This window comes from Petromyzon marinus, chromosome 61 (genome assembly GCF_048934315.1).
Source record: "Petromyzon marinus isolate PM22_M1 ecotype Great Lakes invasive population chromosome 61, UKy_Petmar_22M1.pri1.0, whole genome shotgun sequence".
NCBI classification, from domain to species: domain Eukaryota; kingdom Metazoa; phylum Chordata; class Hyperoartia; order Petromyzontiformes; family Petromyzontidae; genus Petromyzon; species Petromyzon marinus.
Genome location: NC_133727.1, coordinates 7,676,990 through 7,704,181, shown reverse-complemented (window position 1 = coordinate 7,704,181; position 27,192 = coordinate 7,676,990). Strand labels below are relative to the sequence as shown.

At 46.0% G+C, this 27,192-nt stretch overlaps 2 protein-coding genes across 2 annotated transcripts; both read left to right on the top strand.

Moving 5' to 3' along the window:
- The first annotated feature begins 13,755 nt into the window (after window positions 1-13,755).
- On the top strand, window positions 13,756-15,827 carry LOC142906023 (exosome complex exonuclease RRP44-like). The gene is made up of 3 exons (XM_076053395.1): window positions 13,756-14,008; window positions 14,360-14,497; window positions 15,639-15,827. The coding sequence occupies exons 1-3, from the start codon at window positions 13,871-13,873 to the stop codon at window positions 15,825-15,827; spliced, it is 465 nt and encodes a 154-aa protein (XP_075909510.1). The 5' UTR covers window positions 13,756-13,870.
- A 6,910-nt stretch (window positions 15,828-22,737) lies between these two features.
- Window positions 22,738-26,398, top strand: LOC116937008 (exosome complex exonuclease RRP44-like). The gene is made up of 3 exons (XM_032944138.2): window positions 22,738-22,955; window positions 24,649-24,866; window positions 25,839-26,398. The coding sequence occupies exons 1-3, from the start codon at window positions 22,812-22,814 to the stop codon at window positions 26,059-26,061; spliced, it is 585 nt and encodes a 194-aa protein (XP_032800029.2). The 5' UTR covers window positions 22,738-22,811; the 3' UTR covers window positions 26,062-26,398.
- Window positions 26,399-27,192: the final 794 nt, after the last annotated feature.

The following is a 27,192-nucleotide window of genomic DNA, read 5'->3' as shown; positions in this document are numbered from 1 at the left end:
TTGAGTGTGGGTGAGTGAGTGACAACTACTTATGCATTTTTTTTTATTACAAATACAAGCATTTCCAGCTATTGACATGAAATTTATTTACTCTGGAAGATGATGGTGATACAGGTGGTGGGTAGCGGTATTGTAGCGTTTGGCACACTGCGCTACGAACCCGGCGACCCGAGTTAAATTCTCGCTCATGCCCAACGCAGGTAACGACTCTCTGAACCGGTCATGGGCCTCCCCTAGGTCGACTCAGCCTCAAATGAGTACCTGGTGTGGTCTGAACATCACTACTGGGGAGACAAAGGCGGCCGGGCGTGGTGTTGGCCACCCACCCCTCGTGTGCCATGCTGGCCTTCACAACTCGCTAACAGCACTTGCCCCAACAGTCTATTCGGCCTTTACGGGGAGTCTATGCTTTGGTGGTGATGATACAGATGGTGATTGATTATGCAGATGGTTGGGATGATGATAATGATACATTTGGTGATGGTGGTGATGATGGGACTGTATGAGTGGTCCTTGAAGATATTTACTGTGTAATATTAAGACACACTAATATAAAATGTAATCATTAAAGCACAATATATAACATTTGTAATTTCTGTTGAAAGCATGTGCTTATAATGGTCACGTGTATTTGTACGTGGTTGTACATGAATGCACGTGTTTTTTATTTTCTGTATTAGGTGCTTGACGACAGCACTTGGCCCAACAGTCTATATTGGTTGTACAGGAAATCTTTGTGTTTTGATTTACGAATGTTCCATTCACGAAATTTAGTGAAAACGAAATTGACAAATTAAGGATACTTTTCGACTTACGAAATAGGATTTCAGCGGAAACAATATATCACATGGCACGCACCATGAGATCATCAAGCAAAAAGCTGTCATCCATCCACGACAGTGTCACGGTATCCCCATAGTGCAAAAGTAACACCTCGTCACCTCTCCAGTCATTCCAACATGCAGATCTTTTGGTGAGGTCCTTGAAGATGTTAATTATTTTTGTTTTAAATTGATTATTATTCAACCGTTGTAATATTTGTTCTTTATTATTTTTTGCATTGTGAAATGTTGTTTATTTTGGGTTTATAGTAGAAATGACTGTCTGAAACACATCGCTAGTTTTTCGTATTCAATTAATGGGAAAAGCCATTCCGATTTACGATATTTTGTTTTACGTGCGTTTTTCGAAGAACGCATCCCTTTCGTAAGTAGAGGCATACATGTACAGGAATCCATTGCCAACCGCGAATTTACCAATCACGAGATTTTAGTAAACACGGATTGACTACTGGACACCTGTTTACTAACCACGAGCATCTCGCTTTGAGTATTCGCGAGTCGCGCCGAGTCGTGAAATCAAAACAACACGATGTACCTTATGGGGGGGGGGGGGTTCTTGTGTTTGTTCTTGTATTTGTACGAGCTGTTGTTTGTTTATGTTACCGATGTTTACGGGGAGCGTTAGTGCAGCGGGTTAGCGAGCTGTACTATGAAGCCATAAATCCTGGTATAATTCCTGCTCATGGCCAACACCAGTGGCAATTATCTGAACCATTCCTGGACCTACCCTCGGCCTCAAATGAGTACTTGGTGCATTGTGAAAACATCAGCACTGGCAGAGACAAACCCCATATGCTGTGCTGGCGTGCATAAGTGCTCATAACGGCACTTACCCAACAGTCTGTTACATGGGGGGATCTTAGTCTTGGCGTGTAAGTGAGAGTTTGTGGACTTTGCATGTTCTTCCCCTGTTATGGACGCGTTTTCTCAGGGTTCTCAGCTTTCAAAAAAGAACAACCAATTCTAACAGTGAGATTTTACTTGCAAATTACTTAAACAGGGATTACACACCGTGGCAACATCGCCCCCTTCTGTGAAAGCTGGACAGGACCCTCCTGCAAAAGAGTGAGACTTCCCTGAATAAACAAATGTAGCACGGTAATCTTTGAAATAATAAAATAAACTATTCACCCCTAGAGTGGACAGGGTAACGAGGGCGATCCTAGCAAGTGAGGGAGCTGTACTCGGACGGAACGGACGACGGCTCCCAGCCGACCTCTTCGCCTTTGTCGATCTTGTCATCGTTGGAGGCCGGTCTCAGCTCTGCGAGGATCGCCTCAAACGTGGGGCGCTCTAACGGCGCGTAGCTCCAGCAGCGGTGCATCACCTTGCGGCTGTGGGGCGAGGGGAGGGTGCGGTGAGGGTGCGAGGAAGGCGAATCGTGCACAAGCTCGGACTGCGCTTTCACCTCTTCCAGTGCGCGTTCGTTCTCAGAATGGTTGAATGAGTGCCGATGATGTTAATGACGTCACAGAGGGGGATGAAGGGGGTCAGGTGGCGAGGGGGGTGAGGGGGGGGGTGAGTAGGGAGAGGGTCATGAAGGCATAAAATATATACAGTAAGGATTCACACAGCGGCGTCTAAATGCCACTGCATCTCCATACGTAGTGCAGAAACACTGGTCATGTTTATCTTGTAGAGAGAGAAGAAGTCTGATGGTCTCTACAGTGAGGGAAAAAAGTATTTGATTCCCTGCTCATTTTGTACGTTTGCTCACTGACAAAGAAATGATCAGTCTATAATTTTAGTGGTAGGTTTAATTGAACAGTGAGAGACAGAATAACAACAAAAAATCCAGAAAAACGCATGTCAAAAATTTTGTAAATTTATTTGCATTTTAGTGAGGGAAATAAGTATTTGACCCCTCTGCAAAACATGACTTAGTACTTGATGGCAAAACCCTTGTTGGCAATCACAGAGGTCAGACGTTTCTTGTAGTTGGCCACCAGGTTTGCACACATCTCAGGAGGGATTTTGTCCCACTCCTTTTTGCAGATCTTCTCCAAGTCATTAAGGTTTCGAGGCTGACGTTTGGCAACTCGAACCTTCAGCTCCCTCCACAGATGTTCTATGGGATTAAGGTCTGGAGACTGGCTAGGCCACTCCAGGACCTTAATGTGCTTCTTCTTGAGCCACTCCTTTGTTGCCTTGGCCGTGTGTTTTTGGTTATTGTCATGCTGGAATACCCACCCACGACCCATTTTCAATGCCCTGGCTGAGGGAAGGAGGTTCTCACCCAAGATTTGAGGGTACATGGCCCCGTCCATCATCCCTTTGATGCGGTGAAGTTGTCCTGTCCCCTTAGCAGAAAAACACCCCCAAAGCATAATGTTTCCACCTCCATGCTTGACGGTGGGGATGGTGTTCTTGGGGTCATAGGCAGCATTCCTCCTTCTCCAAACACGGCGAGTTGAGTTGATGCCAAAGAGCTCCATTTTGGTCTCATCTGACCACAACACTTTCACCCAGTTGTCCTCTGAATCATTCAGATGTTCATTGGCAGGGAAAAAGTATTTGATCCCCTGCTGATTTTGTACGTTTGCCCACTGACAAAGAAATGATCAGTCTATATTTTTAATGGTAGGTTTATTTGAACAGTGAGAGACAGAATAACAACAAAAATACCGAAAAATGCATGTCAAATGTTATAAATTGATTTGCATTTTAATGAGGGAAATAAGTATTTGACCCCCTCTCAATCAGAAAGATTTCTGGCTCCCAGGTGTCTTTTATACATTTAACGAGCCGAGGTTAGGAGCACACTCTTAAAGGGAGTGCTCCTAATCTCAGCTTGTTACCTGTATAAAAGACACCTGTCCACAGAAGCAATCAATTAGATTCCAAACTCTCCACCATGGCCAAGACCAAAGAGCTCTCCAAGGATGTCAGGGACAAGATTGTAGACCTACACAAGGCTGGAATGGGCTACAAGACCATTGCCAAGCAGCTTGGTGAGAAGGTGACAACAGTTAGTGCGATTATTCGCAAATGGAAGAAACACAAAAGAACTGTCAATCTCCCTTGGCCTGGGGCTCCATGCAAGATCTCACCTCGTGGAGTTGCAATGATCATGAGAACGGTGAGGAATCAGCCCAGAACTACACGGGAGGATCTTGTCAATGATCTCAAGGCAGCTGGGACCATAGTCACCAAGAAAACAATTGGAATACACTACGCCGTGAAGGACTGAAATCCTGCAGCGCCCGCAAGGTTCCCCTGCTCAAGAAAGCACATATACATGCCGGTCTGAAGTTTGCCAATAAACATCTGAATGGTTCAGAGGACAACTGGGTGAAAGTGTTGTGGTCAGATGAGACCAAAATGGAGCTCTTTGGCATCAACTCAACTCGCCGTGTTTGGAGGAGGAGGAATGCTGCCTATGACCCCAAGAACACCATCCCCACCGTCAAACATGGAGGTGGAAATATGCTTTTGGGGTGTTTTCCTGCTAAGAGGACAGGACAACTTCACCCCATCAAAGGGATGATGGACGGGGCCATGTACCATCAAATCTTGGGTGAGAACCTCCTTCCCTCAGCCAGGGCATTGAAAATGGGTCGTGGATGGGTATTCCAGCATGACAATGACCCAAAACACACGGCCAAGGCAACAAAGGAGTGGCTCAAGAAGAAGCACATTAAGGTCCTGGAGTAGCCTAGCCAGTCTCCAGACCTTAATCCCATAGAAAATCTGTGGAGGGAGCTGAAGGTTCGAGTTGCCAAACGTCAGCCTCGAAACCTTAATGACTTGGAGAAGATCTGCAAAGAGGAGTGGGACAAAATCCCTCCTGAGATGTGTGCAAACCTGGTGGCCAACTACAAGAAACGTCTGTCCTCTGTGATTGCCAACAAGGGTTTTGCCACCAAGTGCAGAGGGGTCAAATACTTATTTCCCTCATTATAATGCAAATCAATTCATAACATTTTTGACATGCATTTTTCTGGATTTTTTGTTGTTATTCTGTCTCTCACTGTTCAAAGAAACCTACCATTAAAAATATAGACTGATCATTTCTTTGTCAGTGGGCAAACGTACAAAATCAGCAGGGGATCAAATACTTTTTTTCCTCACTGTATATGTGCTTTCTTGAGCAGGCGGACCTTGCGTGCGCTGCAGGATTTCAGTCCTTCACGGCGTAGTGTGTTACCAATTGTTTTCTTGGTGACTATGGTCCCAGCTGCCTTGAGATCATTGACAAGATCCTCCCGTGTAGTTCTGGGCTGATTCCTCACCGTTCTCATGATCATTGCAACTCCACGAGGTGAGATCTTGCATGAGGCCCCAGGCCGAGGGAGATTGACGGTTCTTTTGTGTTTATTCCATTTATGAATAATCGCACCAACTGTTGTCACCTTCTCACTAAGCTGCTTGGCATTAAAATGCAAATCAATTTATAAAATTTTTGACATGCGTTTTTCTGGATTTTTTTGTTGTTATTCTGTCTCTCACTGTTCAAATAAACCTACCATTAAAATTATAGACTGATCATTTCTTTGTCAGTGGGCAAACGTACAAAATCAGCAGGGGATCGAATACTTTTTTCCCTCATTGTATGTGAGGAGTCTGTGGGTTGCAACAGCACGTACGGCTGGAAGTAGGACATTCCAGACTAAGAGGGTTCATAATGGCCGTGTCAACGAGACTGAACCAGCCAGCACAACTCACTGCCAATAACACATCACGTAATTCACCCTTAAGCAATTGTTCAATCAATTAATTGAATCACTACAATTAAAATCAAAGAATATCCCAGAACAAACACTTCGCACTCTCCTCTGTCAGCCACCTGCATCCACAATAGAAACGCATCAGTCCAGCAGTGGATAAAACCTGGTGTGGGAGGTATGGGGGGGCGGCTTACACTTGTGGTGGACAGCAGGGGGGTGGCTGCATGCAGTAGCCATCACAGATCAAGCGGTAGAACTTGTCATCGACTGCCATGCACCAGGGTAAGGGGCCTCTCCTACACCCACACACATCACACATCCAGCGGTACACACGTCACACCGAGGAGCACGCACGTCACACCAAGGAGCACGCACATCACACATCCAGCGGCACGCACGTCACACACCGAGCAGGTTGCACAGGGCTCCTTTATCAAGACAAACGTGGAGCAGATTACAACTACAACTCTTCTACGCCTGTCACAATGCCCCCCTCTCCCCCCCACCAGTTTATGGGGGGCCGCGGACCTCACTCCCCCCTTCGCGTCAGCCCCCCCTAATAAATGGTCCGGTTGCATTGTGAATGCACCACTCGAATGACGTGCAGTCCCATGGCGCACTGTAACGGGCTCGTGATTTACTCACTAAAATTCAACGTAAAAAAATAAAAACGATCCCAAGACATTATTTAAAATAAAGTATGGCCATCGTGTGTCAGCATCACAGTCGAAAATTGGCATGTAGAAAAAAACTTCACTGTGACTCACTCAGTTGGGATTGCTCGCAGCAAACAGCACCTGACCTGTTTGCAGGTTAGGTGCTGAATAACCGTGTGTCACACAGAGAACAGTTGCCACTGAGGGTGCCCTTTTCAAATGCTTGAGATGAGATGTGATTATCGCGTGTAAATGTGCACACTAAAATAAAATAAAAATTATTAGCGAACTATTATCGTTTCAGGTGGCAGGGTGGTGCAGCGGTGATCTTTGACTCTCGCAACAAGAAGGGCCTTGGTTAATTATCTGACTGGCACTTTGTGGAGTTTTCTACTTTCTCCCCTTTGTTCTGTATGGGTTATCCAGTTTTCTCACATAGCTAGAAAACACACAATCACAATGTAACTGGGTATTGGCCAAGCATCCCAATGCTAAAGTTACCTGCAAATTACTTCATTGGGATGACACTCGGCAGCAGAGGCAGATGATGGCATTGCTGGGGCTCTATGCCATTGTTAAGCTTAAGAGGCCCCTTCTATGAATGCCTGTATATTTTTGTCAGCAGAATGAAAATAACTGCTTGGGAGAGTCTTTTTTCTTACCGATCTTTATTTTTTAAACAATTATGTTAAAACTCGAAACCTCGTGTCCATTTCTTCTTTCGTATTTAGAGCCCCCCCCTCTCTTAATGCGAGGCCCTAAGCTGTAAGTGTAGCCGGTGTGAGCTCGCCTGTGATGAATCACACGTATAATTGTGCACTCTTATTTTCTATGGATAGCCAGGATAATTGTTTATTTAAGTGAATGCAATGGTGATCAGGGGATTGGACCCAGAGCCCCACGTACACAGTAGAGTACAAGGGAACACCCACAATACAGATTTGAGCTGACCTCCGGATTGAGAAATTGAATTGTGTTGTGATGTGGAGGGTGTTTCTGATCGCTATTGTGACCGTCCTGTCCCGACGGGAGGAGAGAGGACAGGGTGGACCGGCTGCATGAGCTTACTCTCCGGCACTGCACAGCACAACATCGCCTCCCTACTGCAAAAAACTCGGCAGGACCCTCCTGAATAAAAAAATTCTTCGGAATCAGTGAGGCCTGTCCTTGTGAGGACAGGCGTATTCTTGGTCGTCACAAGCGAACATTTGTTTTTCCATATTAATTTGTATCCCCGGGTTGCCATCAGGGCTGGGCGCTGCAAGCTTAGCTTCTGAGATCTGATGAGACTGGTAGCCGTTTTTTAAAAGGTAATTTCGGCATCTGGAGCCCAAGCACGCAACAACTTTATGCAATTAAAAATAATAGTGTAAGCTAAGACTATTATTGTTGTCTGCTGTGAGTATGTTCTGTACTCAGGGCCCCGAATGTTTGTGGTAAGTGAAAGTTTGTCTCAGCAAAATATAAGATTTCTCACAGTAGCACGTCGTATGACCACACGTCCCTCTGCACCTTGTAGAGCCCATGGAACATGCTTTCTGGAGACATTCGCTTTACAGGCAGAGGCACCTAACGGACATGACCGCATGGCCACAAGCACAACAACAATACGTCCAGTAAATTCAGTTCAGGGCGATGCTTCGCGATTCGTCATACGTTTTTTGCGTGAGGCCAGATATTCATCTGGCCAAATTAGCGTCATCTAGCCCTCCACTACCCTGAGGGGTTAAATGTGTATTGACATCACGGGATGTCACTGTGTAGTGCCGGCCCTAGAGAGGCACGGCGTGCGGTGTATTGACATCGCGGATACTACTCTGGTGTGGGTGTAGTACCGGCCCTAGAGGGGCTCGGTCAGCGCTGATTGATCAGCTGGATGGCATCACGCTTGGCGTGCAGTGCCAGCCCGACAGGATAGGGTGTGGGAATGCCGGCCGTATGAAAGGGGTTACTAAAGGCCATGGCACTCTGGTTGACCCGAGAGGACACGTGACCGGTTAAGTCTACAAAGGGGCCCCAAGTGGGGGCTAGGGGTGGTCACGTGGTCGGGGTCCAGATCCTGCTGCTCGAGGATTCTAGAAGGTGGTCGTGGCCAAGGGCGGAGCCAGCCACGCCACAGAATATAAGCCGGGTCCCCCAGAGGGACTGGCGTTGTTGTTCATCTTGAAGAAACCTTTGTCTGCGTCTACGTTCTACCGAGTCTCCAACACGTGAACCTGGACCCGAGCTGTGGTCCCGGTCTGTCGTAGCTAGTCATTTTGTAATTAGTGTAGTTAGCCTGGTGGTCACCACCACAGGTTATTCTGTGCCAGAGTTACCCCGTGTACCACATGGTGGGGGGGGAGGCGATTTGTGAAATTGCCCCATATTTTAAACTGTCGGCAGAGCAGAGAGATTGAATCCAATTACCGACCTCTAGATTGCAAGTCTAGGGTGGGGAAGCCATTACACCCCCGTGTGTGGCAGCATCCCTCCACTCTTTTTTTTCTTAGGGGCTGTGCAAAATAAAATAAAAACATTGAGTACAATTAAAGTGATGGGCCTTCTATCCTGATGATGGTGATGACATTGGCGATACTGATAATGATGCTGATGATGCTAAGTAAGGTTAGGACTCACATTGCCCTTCACGTATTTGGGGTCAGTGTGGACGTCCCGTTCCAGCCCAAAGTCGCAAATTATGGTGATGTGTCGATGCGTTACCAGCAATTTCCTCGCAGCCAGGTCCCCTGTTGTATCTGTGTTCCCCCCTACTTGGGTGTCTGTATATACATCTGGGGTTATGTGTTTCCTCTCTCTCGTAAATTTAGCTCTTCTGTACCTGATGATGGCTGCTTGTGTTGCAACCGAAACGTCGTACGCTATTATGTTATTTTATTATTTCTTATTTATACGTGACTTTACCGAAAAAACCAAAGAGTAATTCCTGCATTCACGAAAGCTTCGAATCAAGTCTGAACCACCTCTACGGGGAGGTATAAGGTTTGTGTCTCTGTGCTGTCTCTGCCTGTGTGTGGGCCTTGGTGTTTCCGAGTGTGTGCTGCTGCGCCCCCTTTGCTCCATGCATACCTCATGCTAAATTGTCCCATTGTCTCTCAGCCTTACCTTCTCTGCCTATTTAAGGCGACTTCACTGTGTGCGTGTCTGTGCTGGTTCGCTCTACTTGGATGTCTATGTGTGTGTGCGCGGTCTGTATTTTAAATTTCATACTTAACTTGCAATTTAGCAATCTTTGAAATAGCGTAATCAACCAGACTATGCGTTAATTGTGTTTTGACCGACCGTCTGTGTTGCTTTATATGGTTTCCAAACTTTTCTTAACCCTGTTTGTTTGGTATGCTTCTCTCTCTGTGTCCCCTGTTGTATCTGTGTTAGTTCCCCCCTACTTGTGTCTGTATATACATCTGGGGTTATGTGTTTCCTCTCTCTCGTAAATTTAGCTCTTCTGTACCTGATGATGGCTGCTTGTGTTGCAACCGAAACGTCGTACGCTATTATGTTATTTTATTATTTCTTATTTATACGTGACTTTACCGAAAAAAAACAAAGAGTAATTCCTGCAGTCACGAAAGCTTTGAATCAAGTCTGTAGTGCCTCTTGTTAAACAGTGCTTCAGTTAAACAGGAATATTAATAAATCCAGCAGGCATGACTTGAAAAGTAACAAATTTACATTTTGGGTGGCACTCTAAATCGTCCGGTAAATCGTGTCGCCAATTATAATGTCTGCGTTTATCTGCACGTGTCTGTGTACCCTCAGTGGAGGAATACGTGCGCAGCTTGCTGGACAACCCTGAGTTGATTGACCGTCTGGCACTGGCCTCGGAGCAGGTGAGACTCCGTATGCGTGCATCAGCTCTGCCCCCCCCTCATATTTATGGTGCGGGCCTGTACCCTTGTCCGACCCCTCACTTCCGCGTTGCATCCAGCTGCCTCACTGAAGAAAGGGACACTTGCCTTGCGCTGAGTACGACGTTTCGCTGGTTGTAATCGCCAGGGAAACGATATACTCGATTTGTAAGTGTTGTGGGTTTACTCTCCAATACACTGGCGTGCTGCAGTAGTAACTAATTGACGCGTTTTGTTTTACGTAACAAACCTTATTAATTGGCTGTACCGGGCTAACTACACACATTTATGCGCTCTTACCCAAAAAAACATTATTATGGATAATATTGGTCGCAAAAGAATACGTGTTAAACAGCTCCCTTTTAGAACGTCTCATCCTCACCAGCAATGGTCAATCAATCAAATAAATCCTAGATTCATAACGTGGAATATTTAGCAAAAAGCAGAGACGGAAGGGTGAAACTCTAGAGGTAGCTCTATGATATACACTTTTGTGGAACGTTCTCTAACACGGATGGCCGTACTGCTCTGAGATAAATCAGACTGGATCCTTCGTCTCGTTACGTGATGGCGGTTGCAAAATTGTTGTTGACGCGTGCATGTGCCGTGCGTGTGCTGTGTACGTGTGCAGGATGTGGTGGAGTCCCGGGTAATCTTTCCCGAACATCTCCTGCTGTCCCAGCTGCAGCAAGGTGTGCACTCCGGCCGGTTTGTCCAGGGAACCTTCCTTGCGAGTCGTGAGAATTACCTGGAGGGGTCTCTGAGGGTGCGAGGGGACGGTGACAGTGATAAAGAGGTACACGTTTCACAAGCCTGCGTCTGGAAGGAACAATGCTGTTCGATCGTATCTGTGTGAGTTTTAAAAACAAATTTATAATGAAGCAGTTGCATAGCGTTCTTGGCATGAGCAGTAGCTCTTAACCTTTACTGCAAGGCTCCAGTAAAGGTTAAGAGCTACTGGGCTAAAATATTTGTATTTTGAACGTCTTTTACACCCTACGTAGGTGTCGTAGCCTGGCTCCTGCCCCCCCGGCCTGTGGGTCCTGGTGCAGTTGCACTGCCTGCACACTCGATAGCTACGCCACCACAACCACAGTATATACGTTAATTGTGACTACTTTAATAATAGGGTTTTTCCCTTTTTTTCTGGCAACAAAACTGAAACCTTTTACAAGGAATCATGTGTGCATTAACCACAATACTTGTGGTCAAAATGCAAACAAAAAACACATTATGATAATATATGCATTGTCCTTGAGACTGATTGGTCCACACCAGGGACGGCTTTCTTTTGAGCCTCGACCCAATTGATGCGAGACCAGAGGACGCCAAAAGGCGTACGCATATATTGCAAATATTATCAGTGTGTTTTTGTTTGCATTTTCACCACAAGTATTGTGGTTAATGCACACATGATTCCTTGTAAAAGGTTTCAGTTTTGTTGCCAGAAAAAAGGGGAAAAACCCTATTATATTTTGGTACTGGCAAAGGAGGTCTAATGATGGTTGTGACTACTTTGTTAACAAAATGAATGCTCTATTTCCACCTCCAAAATGTAACGTTAAATAACAATTAGGTACATTCACCCTTTGTTGGAAAAAAAAACAGTCCAGAAATTGCCCTGCTTGAACATATGTTACTGAAAATCATTGGTTTCAGAAGATTCATGGGCTCATAGTCCTACATTTTAAATTGTTTATTCGTGGTATTGAAACTCTTGTACAGTAAAACCTTGGATTGCGAGCATAATTCGTTCCGGAAACGTGTTTGTAATCCAAAGCACTCGTATATCAAAGCACTCGGATATCAGTTGTGATCACGTGACGCTCGGCAGTACAAAGCTGCTCGTATTGCAAGACCCTCGCTCGTTTATCAAATTAATATTTATTAAAAATTTTGCTCATCTTGTAAAACACTCGCAGACCAAGTTACTCGCAATCCAAGGTTTTACTGTATATGCTGCTCTCTAACAGCACTTGGCCCAGTGGTCTGTTAAGACTATACGGGGGATCTTTTTTGTCTGCGTGCAGGTGTTGATCCAGGGGCTGCAGCATTTAAACCGTGCGATGCACGACGACATCGTGTGCGTGGAGATGTTCCCCGAGGAGCGCTGGGTTGCCCCCTCCTCGCTGGTCCTGCACGATGAGGGCGTCGCAGGGGACGTTGCAGAAGAGAATGAAGAGGATGTGGTGAGTGGAGCGTCAACACTGCCGAACCAAAATCAAACCCAGACACCTGCAGTGTGCGTGTCTCTCTCCCCGTGGTCGCATGGATTTTTCTCCAGGTCCTCCGGCTTTTCCCTCCACAGTTACAATCTGACATGCACTTAGAGTATTTGGCTGCTATCAATTTCAAATGTGATAAGATACTTCATTGAACGATCATTTGTGGCCAGGTCACTTAAAAAGAGCTATATAGCTCTCAGGGTCCTTATCTGGTAAAGTTAAAATAGTTTATAGTTTTTAAATAGTTTTAATATAGTTTAAACAAAGAATATCAACAAAGACTCAACCACTTCAAGAGAGACCTTAAACATAATGAACACCGTGTGACCAGACAACAATCCACATTAGAGATGCTGTTAGCCTGATTTTGCGTTTATTAAATGACTTTACATTACATTACTTCAAAATCAAGTCAGGAGTGCTAATCATTTCGTACTATTTTTGTATGTACGTAGGGGTTATTTGACCATACTTCGGTGCGGGTTGGTGAAGGGGGGGGGGGCATAGATCAGGAGCATAGAAGGACAGGACAACAGTTCATTTTGCTGTACTGCGCTCTGCTGCCAGCCATTTTGGCGCAGAGCCTATACCACCTGTTATGCATATCCAGGCTCAACACGGCGTCGCTTCCACGGTCTGAGCTCCTTTTTAATGTTTATTTTAATTAACTTAATTAGAACTCAAGAGATTAGGACACGTATCATTTGCGAGAGTGACCTGGGTCACAGGGTGGCCTCTATATTGAAAACTAATTTCTTTAGAACTGCTTTTTGTATTTAGATTGTAGTCCTTGCCACGCACCTCTTTTTAGCATGGTTGGCTGTGTACGGTGCGAAATAAGTTCTACATGCATACATACCACAGTGACAAAATGCAAAACATAATAAAGTACAGCAATGAAGTTAATTGAAATTGGCACAAAAACAACCGTGGTTTATGAAAAGTCGACAATATTTCACAAACATAAACAAGTGTTAGATATTAAATCGCATGTAGTGCAAGTTGGCTTGGACAGATTATTTATAGACTGATCATTGCACAGTTATACTTATAAAAACGTTACGTAAACATTAAACACATATAGGGTGACTGATGTGCTAAGCAGGTAAGAGAAAATGTCAATCACAATTGCAAGTGAAATCATAAAGAATCAAAGAGATTAAGCATCAAATTGTGAATTAAATGGGAGGGTAACCTTTGTTGTAGATAATATTGGTCGCAAAAGCCTACGCGTTTTGTTTTTAAACGTGTGGTATCTGATGGGCGTGTTCCGGTTGATTCTATCAATCGCCAGAACTGTTTTAACTTATCAATATTTATGGAGGACTCCTAGGACACTGTGATCTTTTTTCATTTTAACAAAGCGTCAGTCTCATTATTGACATTGATGAGACACAGCATGAAACCACATCCGCAGGTTAAGCGCTATTGTTTTGGATTGCTCCTTCCCCTTCAAGCCAAATTGTATTGTGTTATGCAGTGAGCTGGTGAAAAAATAGTTATTTCATTATTTCAGTGTGTGAGAGAGACGCTACTGTGGTGAGTGCTCATTTGAGTTTGCGTTGTCATCTCCCGGTGCTATCCCAGCTGCTGCTGCTGCTGTCGTCGCTCTTGCTTAGATTACGCAACACGATGTTTGTCCTTTGTTTTGGTCTCCAGCTGAAAGCCGAAAGTGGGAAGATGCGTCGGCCCACTGGCAAAGTGGTCGGCATCATCAAGCGGAACTCGAGGCCGCTGTGCGGCATGCTCATGCCCAGCCCAATCAAGGAGGTGGGCTGATCTGCATGTGTGTGTGTACGTGTGGGGAGCGGTGATATAGCGGTTAGCACGCTGCGCTACGAATCCTGGGATCCGAGTTGGATTATATTTATCGCTCATAACCAATAAACAGCGCCAAATGTCTGAACCTGTCTTGGGCCCTTCCCTAGGTCGACTCGGCCATAAATGAGTATCTGATGTGGCATGTAAGCATCAGCGCTGTGGAGACAAAGGCGGTCGGGCATGGTGCTGGCCGTACCCACCCCGTCGTTTGCCGTACCAGCTTGAATAGGTGTGTGCTGACGGCACTCGCCCAAACAGTTTGTTGAATGCCTTACTGGGGGCTCTTTGTGCGTGTTGCAGGCCACCCGCCACCTCTTCACGCCCGCGGACCGCCGCATGCCACGAGTGCGGGTGGAGACAAGACAAGCAGCGTCCCTGCAGGCCCACCGCATCGTGGTGGGCATCGATGGCTGGCTGCGACACTCCCGCTATCCGAACGTACGACTGCACCGTGACGCCCCGCACGCCGTGACACCTCACCCGTCCGTCCCGTGGTCGGCATCGTCGGGCTCATTTTTCTGTCACTTGACGCGCGGCCACGCGGCTCTGTATGCAATACAGCCGTCGAACCCAAAACACGAACGGTGACACGGTGAATTGGAAGTCAGGGTGGATGAGCTGGCACCACTGTGATTTTTTTGTTTGAAAGCATGGCAAACTCACCTGTGATTCAACCTAGGTTATTAAGGTGTTGTAAGTTGATAGTCTCAGCCCAGTCACCAATAACTGTACCAAAAACGATATTAAATTTGGTCGTGCACTTCGATTGTTTAATTTCCATCTCTGAGAAAACTACTGCTTTTGACTGCCATGTGATGAACATTACTTTGATTGGCAGAGTGGTTGGAAAAGCACTGCCCCCCTACAATTTGGACTGCATTTCACTTCAATGGATCTTAGAAGTAGTTCTGTTATGTCTGCTCCTGTGGGTCGTCCACGGAGGGTTTGTATAGATTGCTTGTCTTGTGTGATACCATTAACACAATGAGAAAAAAAATTGGTGAAAAGCTAAATATATTGTTAAGATGTATTATTTGGGTTGTATCTTTGTTTAAACAGATGCCGGCTAATATTCTACATCATGAACGTTAGGTACAAGGTTGGCATTGTGGTTGTGCTTTTCATACCTATTTGCCACTGCACAACCGAGCGGCACCATGGCTGGCACGGTTTAGTAGGCTGCAGGTTGTTTATCCACTGCAAAAGCGCATCCATGCCATGGACGGTCAACTCTTTGAACTAGTCTAGGCACGTGCAGATGACGCTGTGGTGCCACGTCCCTGTGGTGTACCGACTGCCGTCACACAACGTGTCGCTAGCCCCGCCCCTGGCCCTGCTCGGCCCCCGGATAGATTTGGATGCCTTGTGGGGCCAGCATATCACGGTTTGGTTCTGGTTCGACACAGCAAAAAGCCAGTGGGTGACCACAGACACCTCGAGAGCTCTGCGCTGTCTGGGTTCCAATGTACCAGTGGAAAAGGGATACCGGTGACGATTGGCCACGTATGTGCATATGCATGTTGAACTTCTTCCGTACCATACGTAGACAACCGTGCTAATCGTCGGTGTGCTTGTGCAGGGCCATTTTGTGCGCTCTCTGGGCGAATGTGGGGATAAGGAGACGGAGACAGAGGTGCTGCTGCTGGAGCACGACGTGCCACACCAGCCCTTCAGCCAGGCCGTACTTGCATGCCTGCCCCCTCCCACGTTCAGCATCACAGCAGAGGTACTCATGAGACGTGTGACGATATGTCAATTCATCGATTGAGTTCAATTCTTACGCCTGCGGTGTGTTGGTGTGTTTGGTCGTGCATGTGAGAATCTTTTACTTCAATGTTCTTTATTACAAGGCCCACGGGCCACTCGTGGCCCCTGGGTGGCCTTTGGTGTGGCCCATGACGTGTGGCCCCCGACGTATAGGCCCCCGACAATAGACAAATGTGAAAACACCCCCCATCATCATCATCGTGCTGTCAAACCTCAACAGTTTCAAGATGTTTGGCCTGCGTAGAATACCTTCTAGAGGGCCTCTCTGGAGCTCTCCCTCCAGTCGAGGTCCTTCCGCTGCACTGGCATGAACGAGAAGCCACGGGGCTCTACACCTTTACCGCAGACCGTATATAGAAAAGCCGTCGACCTGAAAGAAAGTCGATGGCTCGGACACATCATCGTAAGAAGAGAGGAAATTCACATCGGAGGAAGAAAGGCGACGGACTTATGGAAGCACCAGGGCAGAGACCCAAGAGGCAGGCCTCGAGAGATGCGGATCAAAGTGGTGAGCCAGGATGTGGAGGACTCTGCAGTGGCCGTGGAGATGGTCCAGTACAGAAATGAATGGAGCAAGGGGACTACAGACTTTTCTCCTATAACGCTGTACTTGCGTTCCTGAAGAACACCGAATTGTGGAAAAATCACATAATTAATAATATAGGGTAAAGCACAGTCCGCAAGGACACGTGAGATGCGTACGCAGGCTTAACAAAGACTTCGGGTACGTGAGTAGCATCTAGAAGCATCCAGCATCATCCCGCCTTGTGTGATGCTACACCGAGGCAACCGTATAACCGCTTATTCTACCTCGCACAACGCAGTTCTGTTCACTCGATCGCCTTTTATCCAATTCACATCCATGTTATGAAAAAAATGTGTTTCCTAATGCATTCATCGCATTATATCTAATTCACGATATGAAAACACGCGGAGTTATAGGAGAACGGACTGTACTTTCAAAATATTCAGTCGCCTATTGAGAAGATAGAACGCCATTAGAATGAAGTTGGTTTACCCATGTATGGCTCACCCTGTGTTTTGTTTGTTGTAAGGCAGCGTTTTGTGGAACCTGGTGCTGTGTGTGTCTCGTACAAGGACCAGGCTGGCAGGGAGGACCTCCGTGCGTTGTCCATCTGCAGTGTGGATCCTCCAGGCTGCACAGACATCGACGATGCCCTACACTGCAAACCGCTCGACAATGGGAACACCGAGGTATTCATTTGGTGGTGGTAATCGTGGTCACGGTCGCGGTAATTCGTGCCTATTCCTTTCATGGTTTTGTCAATGCTAGCGGAGGTGACAAGGGGAGTTTAGTGGCACAATGATAAGTGCACTGCACATTCATCCTGTCAAGCTGGTTTAGTTCCAGTCATGGCTAACACCGGTACAGAGTGATATCTAAAAAAACTGCCCAAGTTCTCCCCTTCACCACCTGCATTGACCATCGTAATAAAGCAAGGTCAAATGACAATCGCGACCCATTACGGCATGGAGAAGCCCTCATCCTGCAGTGGATTGACAAAGGGGTGGACAATATTCCTGTTATTAAGTTTCCAAACATTGTTGCCTTAGTGCCCGTATTCTTGGTGTCTGCTCGGCTCAGGACTGACTTCAACATGGCTCGGTTCTGGCTTGATCTGCTCCGTTGCCTCCAAAGATGTATGAGTGGCTTAGCTGTGCCTTGGCTCAGGCTCAGCTCACGGAAATTCTGAGCGTGGATGGGAGCATTCAGAGATATACGAGGAGGCACAAGGGACACAGAGGCTCAGGGCTGGAACCATGCTTAGAGGCAGCTCGGGTTTTAAGCATTGCTTTGATGTGGCTTATTGAGAATTAGAATCAGAATATTTATACTGGAGGAATCCGATGAGCTATAAAGCTAGTTTTCACATGTCCAGTAGAGGCGGGTGAGAACGTTACAACAACAAACAGTACAAAAACATCATAGTAGTGCAAAGTACAAGAAAGATAAACAAATAACCCAAACACAAACAAATACAACTAAATCATCCCCATCTTACCAGGCAAAGCCCACTGAGGTATTGATTTATTTTTGATTAGTGACCTGGCCACAACTGAATAGCTCAGCAAAGTGGCCCATCATTTGGACATTTATAGCAGCCAAAATAATAGAAATAATCTCAATGCATGTTGCGCGAGAGCCAAGCCTGAGCCAAGCCATGGCTAAGACCCCACTGGCCTAAGTGTCCACGTCACTGGCCGAATGCCTGGTTCACAATGAATGCACCAGGTAGTAATGGGTGTGCATTTCATTTCACATTATTGTTCTTTGGTTGGAGTGGCTATGGTGGAGGTTATGCATGCATGTGAAGTGAGCGACTTCCGACAGACGTCTAGTAGAAAGCATCTTATTTATTAAAAGCACACAGGGCGATACACTTCGTAACGCGGCTACACCTAGGCTATACAAGCACGCAGCCCATCTCCGTCCTGCGTAGCTACGCTGGCTGGTTGACGAGCGTAGCGGCGGAGACAGAGCTGCTCTTGCAGAAGAACCAGCCACGTGGTCGAAGACGAAGAGATGACGACGGTAGCGACGCAACCAGGACCCAGACCCCATGCTAACAGCCCCGAAGTTTTGATTCGGTGCTTTTTATATCTGCCTTGAGTGGCCAAGCTCCACCTCTGGCCACGCCCCCTTTCTAGAACCTTCTAGGTCCTTCGGGATGGTTCCCGGAGCTTCTCGACTGACTCCGCCGTTGACCTTTACCCCAGATACGCCCCTTCATAATAAGGCATTATGTAATGCAGCTATAACCTTAATTACCCTTACAGGCCGGCAGGTATCACCCTGTCATTACACATCCATGCATGTGAGGGTGGTGACGGTGTGTTAATGTGTGTTCTAGGTTTGGGTACACATCGCCGATGTGAGCTACTTTATCCAGCCAGGGAATGCCTTGGATGAGGAGGCATCTCTGCGTGGTACCACAGTTTACCTGTGTGAGAAGGAGAGATGTGGATTTCTTCTTGCCACAATATCAAGTGTTTTACGACCCGACGATTTCATCCTTTCATTCTTAACTTTACGACATGATGTAAAATATTATGATGTAACGATCATCGCGGTACCAGTTTCCCCACAACTGTAATTGTATTTGACATTTTCACCACATTTTTTTGTGTGCTTTTCAGTACTTCCCGTATGAATAACGATAACTTAAAAATGAATTATAATAAAAAAAAATATGCAACAACAATGCTAAATATCTCTCATGATGTTTTAAACGAGGTGATTTTTGTGGATTTCTTATCATATGATGTACCGTGACATCATGAGCGGCAGGCTATCAGCGCAGTGGTAACACTCGTGCCTTGCAGTAAGGAGACGCTGGGTTTGATTACTCAACTCTTGTGCCTTTTTGCTTGCAGTTTTGTTTGTTCTCCCCCCTGTTAGTGAATGGGTTTCCTCTGGATTCATCAGATTTCCTCTAAATAAAACCCATACAATCTTTAGTGGCATTCGCGAAAACATCCCCTTGCTGAACACTTACCTGCAGGTGACTTAATCATGTGTGGGTTTGCTTGCAAAACACTCGTTGAGTTGGTGCATATGTATTTGCCAGATTGTGTTTATTGACAGAGAAGTGGTTGCATTTATGTGTTTGTGCGCCTGCAGAGGATTGATATGGTGCCAGAGTTGTTGAGCTCAAACCTGTGTTCCTTGAGATCCAACGTCGACCGGTGAGATGCACCAACAACTGTGAACTCGCGAGTGCGCACATTGCAACCCATACTCAGCAGCTAACGTGCGTTGTTGCCAGGTGCACATGCAATCCCATGATGCGTGGCACTGATAAAGTGTCATTGTACAGATCCACACAAGCATGTGTACATACATAAGCAGCCAAACCAGGATGGCACAATTGTAACACGTGTCTCACAGCAAGAATGGCCTAGGATTGATGCCCGACTTGGTTGCCTTTCCATGTAGATTTTGTATGTTCTCCCCCTATTTAGCATGGGTTGACTCCGGGTTATCAGGTTTCCTCTCATCGCTAACATAAACGTGTTATTACTACTATGATCCTTAACCAAGGAAAGCCTCACTGAATCTCATAACTTCGGGAGGGTACTGCAAAGCTTTTGCAGTCGAACAATGGTTGCTACATATATATTCCAGTTGAGTAATTTGTAACAACCCAAACCGGTATTGGCCAAACATCCCGCTGCTGAAAGAATGACTCGACTACCAAAAACTTGGCAAGACCCTCCTGAAAAAGAGTCTCGAGACTTTGCGAGGCTTTCCTGAGTGAACACCCTGCACCACTCCAATGACGACGACTCCGCCACTCGACGGTGAATGGCGACGGTGCATGTGCTGTGCGCGTGCAGGCTGGTGTTCTCGTGCATATGGGAGATGACTCCAAAGGCTGAGATCGTGAGCACACGTTTTACCAAGAGCATCATCAATTCCAAGGTGATTCCCCCCCCCCCCGCAGACGTTCAGTTTTTGTAAAACTCTCGTCTGCTTTCACGTGTATTGTATCGGTGCCTTGCTATGTTAGTGCAGTTGAGGTTTCCGGATGGCTGAGAGGTCAGAGCGTTGAGCTTGCACCTCTGGGTTCACAAGTGTAGCGAGATGAACCGGGTTCACAAGTGGTAGTATATATGTTGAACTTCTTTTGCACCGTACGTAGCCAACTGTGCTAATCGGAGGTGCGAGGTAGGACATGAAAGTAGTGAGTTGATGGTCTCTATCCAGTCAACAATCACTGCACAAAACACAGGTTTTTTTTTAGGTCGATCGTGTAAATATGTAAATGTGTCATTAAACCCACCCCCACCCGACACAGCCAACTAATAAGGGTTGTCACGTAAACAGAACATGCCAATTCGTCACGAGTACAGCACACCGCTGTGTTGTACCAGTGACGAATTGGCCACGTTCTGTTTATGTGACAACCCTTACCTGTCGGCTGTGTCGGGTGGTGGCGGGTTTAACGACACATTTATGTATTTACACAATCTAACCCAAAAAACCTGTATTATGGATGATATTGGTCACGAAAGCCTACGTGTTAAACTCACTGCACAAAATACCACCAAATTACATTGCACAAAATATGGTTAAATTCCAGCTTTGAGAATTAAAAAAATATCAATTTTGCTGTCTTTGGGTGAGCGTAACCCTCAGTGGTCATCGGGAGCCACGTAGACATCTGTTGAGTTCTGGCTTGGGCTTGGATCAGGCGTGGGCATTGTGTAATTGCGAGGACCCCATGGTTCACCCGTGGTGTGTTCATCGTATCCCCGCAGGCGTCTCTGACGTACGCAGAGGCTCAGCTAATGATGGACGACGCCGGGCGGAAGGACCCAGTCACCAGCAGCTTGCGTGGCCTCAACTCCCTGGCCAAGATCCTCAAGCAGAGGCGCATTCAAAACGGGTAACTCATTGTCAAGATCCTCATCCCCTCCACCGCCTCTGGAGCGCTGAGCAGTATTAATGGGTGCACCACATTTAGTCGATCGGCAGGTCGCCTGTGGCGCGGTAAAGTGTGGTTACTCCCGTGTCTTCTAAGACATCCGGCCAGCGTGGAAGAGTTGGCTAAAATACATTGAGAGGGACTGTAAAAGGGTGTATCTCTAGAGGGGCCCCCTCATATGGGAGCCCCCTTCTTCCAGCAGTGGCTTGAGCAAGCAATTGCAAAGCTGCACCTGTAGCTTTTTTTGACCCCATGATGCATGAGGCTTGGGTGAATACCATGCACAAACAAGTGTTACAGGATTCATACTCTTTGTTTTTTTTTCAGTAAAGTCACGTAGGTAAAACTATAAAATAAAATAACTAAATTAAATCACGACGTTTCGGGCGCAACACAAGCGTCCTTCTTCAGGTGGGACAACCACAGCCAGAAACAATTGCTGAAGTGGCCAAAAAAGGGCTGTTGTAACAAGAGGCTATATAGGTAAGAGAGTGGGGGGGAGCAAGGGGGGAGAGATAGAGAGGGGGGGTGTGGGACAGGGGAAGTGGGGTGCTGCTAGAGGGATTAAAGGGGCGAGCACGGCAAAATGCCGGGGGGGGGGGGGGAAGTGAGCGGGGCTGGGGGTGGGAGGCTGAAGAAGCTGGAGATGCGGAAATGAAGGCAACAATAAAGAAGTTAAGGTTTTACCTGGTTAATAACATGCTTTTAGATTGGAGTGTTACAGGCTGCTGCGGGGCTACATTGTGGGCAATAGAGGACAATGCAGTGACATAAATTGTTTTACTCTACTTAATGCTCCCATGTCTGTGCTCCCCCACCTTTGCCAACGCGTACTGACCACCACGGTTAAGTACGGTAAAACCACCCCACGACCCGCATGACATGGGGCGGCCCTCATCCAGCAGTGGATTGACTTAACGAGCTGTGCATGTTCAACTCAAATATCTGAGTTTGTGAAGTGTCTTATATTAAGATTCTGTGTTGTTTTGGCTGGACATGATAATCGCTCATGTCCCTTCTCCACCCGTAGGGCATTGACTCTGGCATCCCCTGAGGTCCGATTCCACATGGACAGCGAAACCCATGACCCGATCGACCTGCAGACCAAGGAACTCAAGTGAGTCTTGTCAACAAGACACCTCCCATGACTGCAATCCGACTGTTGTGCAGATCTCTCTATCAGAATCAAAATATATATTTCTACTGGAAGAATCCGATGAGCTATAAAGCTCTTTTTTCACAGATGTCCAGTTGGGGCAGGTCACAACGTTACAACAACAAACAATACAAGCACACGTTAGGATTGCAAAGTATTGGAAAGGTAAACAAATAACTTAAACAAATATACAAATACAACTAAACTATTTTTTATCATACCAAGTAAAACCCTGACCACAAATGATAGCTGAACAAAGTGGCTTATCACGTGGGAAATTTATTATCAGCAAAATAATCTAAGATAAAGATTCTTGACCCTTGTGGTTGATGTGTTGTGGTGGCGGAAACTGGTGCGTGTACACAGGGAGACCAACTCGATGGTGGAGGAGTTCATGTTGCTCGCCAACATCTCCGTGGCGGAGCGCATCGTAGGCGAATTCCCCGAGTGTGCGCTGCTCCGACGCCACCCGGCGCCTCCGCCTTCCAACTACGACATCTTGGTGAAGGCGGCGAAATCAAAGGTAGATTAGAACCCCTTTTAACGACCACCCTTGTTAACTAATCGCTTAACAACAGGCCTCCATAGAGCTCAATGTGTAGGCTTAACCGACCATTTCTCTGTTAACGACGGGCTGTTGTAGGTACAGTAAATATGAAGTAATGCCACTTAGAAGGGAAACATTAAAATAATAAAAATATAAAACAATAAAATTCTCACGACGTTTCGACTGCAACACAAGCAATCATCATCAGGTGTGAAAACCACAACAAGAAAATTTGAAAAAAAGCGGCAGTTATTTTTAACGTTAGCACCACGGAGAGAGATTTGACAGTTTGGTCAGATGGACGAGTCCATCTATGTTCGGAAAAGAGGAGGGGGGAGACGAAAAATAATGGATGCGTTCTGAAAGCCACCTTAAGCGTGATCAATCAATTAAGACCCGAAATGGTTTATCAAATCTCTCTCCGTGGTGCTAACGTTAAAATAATCGCCACTTTTTTCAAATTTTCTTGTGGTTTTCACACCTGATGATGATTGCTTGTGTTGCAGTCGAAACGTCGTGATAATTTTATTGTTTTATATTTTATTATTTTATTGTTTCCCTTCCACGTGAATTTACCGAAAGAACCAAGAATATGAATCCCTGCAGTCACGAAAGCTTTAAATCAAAATGAATTAATGCATTTATTAACAGTGTTTATTTTAATATGATGTGTTTATAACGTTAGTATCTTTTTGTATTAATATCCATTGTTTAAATATTATAAAGTACGTTTTTTGGGTGAACAACTTTCGATGCTATCGGACCGAATTAAGCTTTTAACACGTATTTCCTATACTCGCTTAATGACCAAATCCTTTAATGCTCGGGTTCGTGGAACCAATTACCGTCTTTAAGAGGGGTTCTACTGTCTCTAGATTGCTGTTAACCTAACTTCAATATCATCCTCCTCGCAAGGAATTCAGAGGTCGCCGGGTGGCTCAAATTTTTGTTTGAGGTCTTTTGGTTTAACCGGGTGAGAACTCAAGAGACCATAATAGTCTCATTTGCAAGGGTCACCTGGGTCACCCTATGACGCAGAGATTACAGCTGGGACCCTGGCTTCAAAATCCAGCAGCCGCATTGAACATACTATGTTATCAAGTGTAGGGAGTTGAAGGACTCGGCTCGTTTCCCAGCTACTCCACAGAATTAAGCAACAAAAAACCATCACGATAAATGTAGTACTGTATTTAATTTTAGATAAATTCCAGCACTGAAATGTTGAAATATCAGGTCGACTTATTGTGATGAACATTATGCTCAAAATGGGTGGGAATGTGCTACCCCCTACTGTGAAGCAGAGGTGTCTTGAAACGATGTCAGTATTGGCCTGAGCGAGCATTTGCAGGGCTGCACCTTTTACCTTTATCTTGAGATGTAGCCGTATAGTTTCCACTCGCCCTTAGAGGCAGAACAACTCAAAAGGTGTGACGAACCACAGACAACGCTGGAAGGCAGCCAGGCACTGTGCCAGATGTAGATTAATCCACTTGCTGTACTGCCTTCTGGCAAGCCAGGTTATGGAAACCTGAATGCCTACAGGAAGTGCGCTGAATAACGTTTTCTTTCCAATACACCACAACCCTTGCTGCTTCCCCAGCACTGAACTACAAGCCACGTGCGGGATAGTCACCTCACAAACGCCGGTGTGCCCGATTTTTTTGCGCAGAACATCGAGATCCAGGTGGACTCGGCTAAGGCGTTGGCCGAGTCCCTGGACCGGGCGGCGGTGCCGGGAGCGCCATCATACCTCAACACTCTGCTGCGCATCCTGGCCACGCGCTGCATGATGCAGGCCATCTACTTCTGCTCCGGCATGGAGCCCGACACCCACCACTACGGGCTCGCCACCGCCAGCTACACCCACTTCACATCGCCCATTCGACGGTGACATGCTCTGGCGTCAGGCACACGCGTGAAATCGACCTTCGCAATTATTGAGGGGACTATGTTGTTGTCTTGGTGTGGTCTGGGACTGTGCTGCCTTTCCCAAGTTTAGGAATTTATTTATTAATTGATGTACTTATGCAATGTTAACTTGTCATTACGGCACACCTCCGATTAGCACGGTTGGCTACGTACGGTGCGAATGAAGTTCAACATACAACTTGTATATCTTTTTTCTATTATTTACTTTTAGTGATTTGTTTACCTTTCCTATTCTTAGCACTCCTATCATCTACCTACTGGACATCTGTCAAAAAGAGCTTTTATCGCGAATCGGATTTCTCCATGATAAAGATTCAGATTTTGACTTATTTTTCTAAAAGGTCCTATAAACGGGAAGTTTGGCCAATTCCTTAAATGGTTGTTTGGCTTGTGTTGGTGAAAAACTAGAGGATCTGGAGAACACCAACGCCTACAAGGAGGGTGACAGTGTTCCACGTGCAGAATCAAGAATCCATTGCCGTGTTGCAGCGGCGGCCAAAAGTGAATTGCAATTCTGCCATGGATCGCTAACGATTTTGTTGTGGATCTTAAATAAGAACACAGATATGAGCAGGCAGCAATTTGCGTTACATCTGATGACAAATAAAAAAATCCTCAACAAAGAATTAAATTCATACATTAACAAAGATAATTTCCACCAGCAGATGGTGCTAGAACGTGGTATGTCCAGAGTACAGTATTCTATCACAGCGTTAAATCCATCTGAGTCATTGTTTGCGTAGCTTTCTGGTGGATCGTGAAACCCGCTGAGATCCACCAGAATGAATGCTTGGTGGATTAATACCGCTGCTCCGTTGGCATCTCGTGGCCATACCGCAGCCTGTATCTACTGTAAATTTAATCTTCATATTAAATAGAGGCTACAACAAATGTGAATATTGTTGTTGTTGTCTCCCTGTACCGTTACAGATACTCGGATGTGATTGTGCACCGGCTGCTGGCCGTGTGCGTGGGCGCCGACCCCACGTACCCGGCGCTCACCGACAAGCTGGGAGTGCACAGACTGCGTGAGTCTCGGGATCAGTATGAGACTGGGGACCATGGTGCATCATCATCAATACATCGATTACAAGCATTTCTTGAGGCGGCCCCATACCTGCGCGATGAGTGTAACTTGGTTGCATGCAACTGAATCGGGTTAGATCACGTAAATATATAAATGTCATTAAAACCCGGCACCACTTGGCACAGCCATCTAGTAAGGGTTATCACGTAAACAGAACATGCCAATTTGTCACTAGTCCAGCACACCGGTGTGTTGGCGAGCCAAGCCACAAGATTTACAATCTGAGTACGACGTTTCGCCAGTAATTACAACTAGCTTCATCAGGCGACAGCCAGATTTGTGGAGAAGTCCACATGTTTCGTTCCTAAAAATAGAGGCATAGATGTGGTGATCACACTTCTGCGAGCCCTTTGATCTTGTCCTTCCTGTCCATTGTGTATTAAAATAGTCGTATCAACAGTAATCCCTATTAAAGTATGGTACTCTGTATAGACATGCATTTACACAATGTATTATTTGATGATTTGCTTCCACGCAGCACTAAGTTAGTAGCTATCCAAATGGTTAAAATTATTTTTCTTTCTTTCAATTTCGACAGATTCTATAATTAGTCTTGGCCAGTCGTAGCTAGTTTTTGCACAGAACTTCAACATTATCAATTGAGTGTTCTTGTTGGCACGCGTGTATTTAATATTTATCTGATGTTCTTTTAGTCCCGTGCTGATCATTCGTCCTGTTTGCCCGACATAACATTGGCCATAAGTGCAGTTAATCCTGTACAAACCTTCTGTTGATAGCTTCGGTAATACATATTTTGTACCAGAAGTCGAGTTCAAGAAACATAAGTACGTTTTTATTACAACTTAAATATATATACATATATAAATATCCATGTCCATCCAACCACATCTCAATGTCTATGTCTGGGAGAACACGCTAGTTTATCCCTCTGCGGAGTCTCCACCACTTTTCTTTCTTTTTGTTTCCCAGCTGCTGGTCTTGGCGCTCCTTCCCTCTGTCTCCTCCTCGTTCATTCTCCTCTTCCTCATCTTTCTCCAGCTGCCGTGTGCAGCACAGGAAGCTCCAAGTCCAACGCCAGAAACTGTCCTTTCTCTCTCCCTTAGAAGATGGGATGTGCTTAATCTCTTTCTTCTCTTCCTGAACACTCTCTGCCCTCTAAGGTTGCTCACATCTTCCTTCCTCATTCACCACTTCCTGCTTTGTATCGTCTTCAATCGTGTCGACCTCCTTCAGCTC